Source organism: Papaver somniferum, unplaced genomic scaffold (genome assembly GCF_003573695.1).
Source record: "Papaver somniferum cultivar HN1 unplaced genomic scaffold, ASM357369v1 unplaced-scaffold_133, whole genome shotgun sequence".
Taxonomy (NCBI): Eukaryota; Viridiplantae; Streptophyta; class Magnoliopsida; order Ranunculales; family Papaveraceae; genus Papaver; species Papaver somniferum.
Genome location: NW_020622492.1, coordinates 4,978,565 through 4,982,812, shown reverse-complemented (window position 1 = coordinate 4,982,812; position 4,248 = coordinate 4,978,565). Strand labels below are relative to the sequence as shown.

Below are 4,248 nucleotides of genomic sequence, written 5' to 3'. Positions count from 1 at the left end.
GGCTAATCCGGGCAAGACACATGTCCTTAGTTTGACTAATCGAATAGTGACACATGCCACTTCAATACTAGCCACTAACTAATATTGAATACACCCTTATGGATTACTCAGGGAAGACCACAGTTCAAGATGTAGGTATATGACAAATACCCTCCCCTCCACCAAATCCTTGTCCTCAAGGATTGAACTTTGAAAAATGGCTCTTGATGTTTCCAGCATCCTCCCAAGTGGTATCTGCAGTTGAGGCATTGGTCCATTGAATGAGCAGTTGAGAAACTGAGACACCATTTCTGACAATAATTCTGGAATCCAGTGCAACTGCAGGGATGACCAGTACCTGACCTGCATTGTTTATGACTGGTAGAGTTGGGGAGATGATGTGTTGAGCACCAATCTGTTTCTTGAGCTGAGAGACATGAAAAACAGGGTGGATTCTTGCTTCAGCAGGTAATAGTAATTTGTAGGCTACACTGCCAATTTTTTGAAGCACAGTGAAGTGTCCATAGTATTTTGCTGCAAGCTTTAAATTCCTTCTCAATGCGAAGGAGGCTTGTCTGTAAGGTTGGAGTTTTATGTAAACTCTATCACCAACAACAAAACTTCTATCCACTCTAGTCTTGTCTGCATAGAGATTCATTCTCTCCCGGTACGTGTGTAGTGAGTCTTTGAGTAATTCCAACATAGCAGTTCTTTGTTTTAAGTACTCTTCAACAGCAGCAACATAAGTGGTGGATGTAGAAGGAAAAGCTAAGTGAGGAGGATTGCAACCATAAAGAGCTGTAAATGGACTCACCTTGAGATTGGTGTGGTAATTGGTGTTGTACCACCATTCTGCAAGAGGAAGCCAATGATGACACTTCTTTGGATGATGTCCACACATGCATATGAGGTAATTCTCCAAACAGTAATTCACTCTCTCAGTCTGGCCATCAGTTTGTGGATGGTAAGCAGTGCTGAGATGCAACTGTGTACCAAGAGCCTTGAACAAATATTGCCAAAAGTGGCTGGTGAAGACCTTGTCTCTGTCATACACAATGGATGCAAACAACCCATGTAGTTTATAAACTTGAGCAAGGAACTCTCTTGCCACAGAAGCGGTAGTGTAAGGATGATGAGCCAATGAAATGTACATATTTTGTCAGTATGTCCACCACTACTAAGATAACTGACTTTCTTTCACTCATTGGAAGGACCTCTATGAAGTCCATGGAGATGTGCTGCCAAGCATGGTCAGGGATTGGTAAGGGTTGCAACAAGCCAGCTGGAAAATTGTGGTCACCCTTATTTCTTTGGCAGATATCACAAACTGATATGAACTGAAGGATTTATTTCTTCATTGCAGGCCAAAAGAATGTGGATTTAGCTCGCATATAAGTAGCTTGAATACCAGAACGGCCACCAGCTGCAGAAGAGTGAATGTAGTCCAAAATTTTGGCTTTAACATCTGCTGAGGATCCAACATAGATTCTTGACTTAAACCTCAAAACACCATCAGTGTAGGAGTAATTTGGAAGAGTAGCTGGATGTAGTGCAAGCTGTGCAATGAGATCATGTACCTTTGCATTAGAAGAGTAGATATCAATAATTTCTTGAGACCAAGCTGGTTATGAAATAAAGATCCTCTGGCAAGTACCACTCTCATGAGGTCTGCTAGAAAGTGCATCAGCTACAACATTATCAGACCCCTTTTTATATCTGATTTCATAATCAAAACCCATAAGCCTCATTAACCATTTCTATTGTGAGGTAGAAGAAATTTTCTTCTCTAAAAAATACTTGATGCTCTGATGGTCAGTTTGGATAATGAAGTGGTTGCCTTGAAGATATTGTCTCCATGTGGTGACAGCTTGAACAATAGAGAGCAATTCCTTTTCATAAGTAGACATGGCAGATAGTTTTGGTCCTAGAGGTTTACTGTAGAAATCCAATGGTTTTCCTTCTTGTAGCAGGACTGCACCAATACCAGTATCACAAGCATCAGTTTCAACAATAAATGTCTTATTGAAATTTGGTAGAGCTAGTATGGGAGTAGAGGACATGGCTTCCTTGAGCTGTTGAAAAGATGATGTAGTTGCAGGGGACCAAAGGAATGCATTTTTCTTGAGTAAGTCAGTGAGTGGTATGCTAATGAGGCCATAGTCCTTTACGCATTTCCTGTAATAGCCAGTGAGGCCCAAAAATCCTCTTATCTCTTTAAGTGTGTGAGGAAGTGGCCAAGTGAGCATAGCAGAAATCTTTGCAGGGTCAGCTTTAACTCATTCAGTAGTGATGATGTGTCCCAAATATTCTAGCTCCTGTTCGCCAAAGCAGAACTTGGTAAAGTTGGCAAATAGCTGATGTTGTCTCAATATATCCAGTGTAAGTTGCAAGTGCAACAGATGCTCCTCCAGGGAAGAACTATGCACAAGGATATCATCAAAGAAAACTAAGATGAATTTCCTTAAGTGTGCTTTAAATATGTCATTCATAAGAGCTTTGAAGGTAGCAGGTGCATTTGTCAGTCCAAATGGCATCACCTTGAATTCAAAGTGCCCATGATGGGTTCTGAATGCAGTCTTGTAGATGTCAGCAGAAATGAACCTTATTTGATGATATCCATCTCTTAAATCAATTTTGGAAAAAAAAATTCTTACCATGTAATTTATCCAGCAACTCTTCTATGATGGGAATTGGGAATTTGTCCTTGACTGTGATGTTGTTAAGTTTCCTATAATCAACACAAAATCTCCAAGTATTGTCCTTCTTTTTGACCAAAAGGATAGGAGCTGCAAAAGGACTGTGACTGCTTTGAATGATTCCAGACTAAAGCATATCTTAAACTAGTTGTTCCACCACTGACTTTTGAAGGTAAGGACGCTTATAAGGTCTCATGTTAACTTGTTCAGAATTTGGTTTAAGAGGAATGGAGTGGTCTAGGTTTCTCTGAGGTGGAAGGGATTTTGGCTCAGAAAAAACATCAGAATAATGATTAAATAATTCTGAAACTTGAGGTGGTGGTGGTGGAGTAGGTATTGTTGAAGAGGAGATGGAAAATAGGTGGCCCATCAGGCCATGAGTGTGTTTTTTGAAGAATCTTGTAGCTGCATTGCAACTCATCATGCTGCAAGAAGCTTTATCTTGAGTACCAGTAAGTGTAATCTTCTTCCCATTATGTCTAAAAGAAATACTCAACTTGGAGAAGTTAAAAATTATATCTCCCAATTGCTTCAGCCAATCAACTCCCAAAACCAAATCATGACCACCAAGTGGTAAGAGTCTTAAACTACCAGAAAACTTGTGGTTATGCATAGACCAATTTAAGTTTGATCAAACACCATTACTGAAATTTTTATCACCATTAGCCACAGTGACTATCATGCTAGCAGTTGACTCAATATTACAGTTGAGTTGCCTATCAATGTCACTATCAATGAAGCTATGTGTGCCACCAGTATCAATAAGTACTGAAATAGTCCTCTTGTTAATAAGGCCAGGAATTATAATAGTTTCACCAGAATTATTACCTGTCAAGGCATGAAGGGAGATTTCCATTTCACTCTCCATAGGTGAGTCCTCTTCTTCAATAGGAGTAGCTTCTTCTGTATCTTGAGAATTGTCTTCACTCTCAGATCCAATCATTAAGCATAAATGTTATTGTTTACAAACATGACCTCTTTTGTATACCTCATCACAATTGTCTTCACTCTCAGATCCAATTATAGCCTGCACTTGTTCAGGGGTGAGTCTTTTAATGGGAATAAATGTGTTATGTTTTGGTAATGGGTTTGAAGTGGAAGATGATGATTGAGTGGAAGAAGCAGGTGTGACTGCATGTTGTGGAGTAAAATGTCTAGTGGTGGGAAAGGAAGTGGAATGTGCTCTTGTAGGAGGTTTGACAGACTTTTGTTGGAGAGTTGATGTTTTCTCTTGCATTTTAGCTAGAGAAAAAGCAATTAACAATGTTGTAGGACCAAACATAAGCACTGGCTCTCTTAATTCTTCCTTTAACCCACCAATAAAACTTCTAATGAAATACTCCTCAATAAATATGTTGTGTTTGCTTAACAGTAAGGCCTTCAAATGATCAAATTCCTCAAAATAAGCATCTACAGTTTTAAGTTGAGACAATTTATTGAACATACCCATAATGTTTTCATGAGAAAGATTTTCAAAATGAAGACAAACATTATTACTTAAGTCTTGCCAAGAAATATGAGGTTTATTCAATCTAAAATTCTCAAACCATTTAGCTGCCTTGCCATCAAAATG

At 39.1% G+C, this 4,248-nt stretch overlaps 1 protein-coding gene across 1 annotated transcript; it reads right to left on the bottom strand.

Moving 5' to 3' along the window:
* Positions 1-2,255: 2,255 nt before the first annotated feature.
* On the bottom strand, positions 2,256-3,288 carry LOC113333565. Its single transcript, XM_026579997.1, has 2 exons — positions 2,840-3,288; positions 2,256-2,601 (listed from the first exon to the last, which is right to left on the bottom strand). Exons 1-2 carry the CDS (start codon positions 3,286-3,288, stop codon positions 2,256-2,258), a joined length of 795 nt encoding a protein of 264 aa, XP_026435782.1.
* Between the last annotated feature and the right edge of the window lie 960 nt (positions 3,289-4,248).

Bases quoted from the DNA above. Each gene is read 5' to 3' on its own strand.
- LOC113333565 (XM_026579997.1), bottom strand. From the start codon at position 3,288: ATGCATAACCACAAGTTTTCTGGTAGTTTAAGACTCTTACCACTTGGT. The intron at 2,602-2,839 runs GTCAGTGGTGGA...AATTGATTTAAG, and splicing joins AAGCGTCCTTACCTTCAAAA to AGATGGATATCATCAAATAA.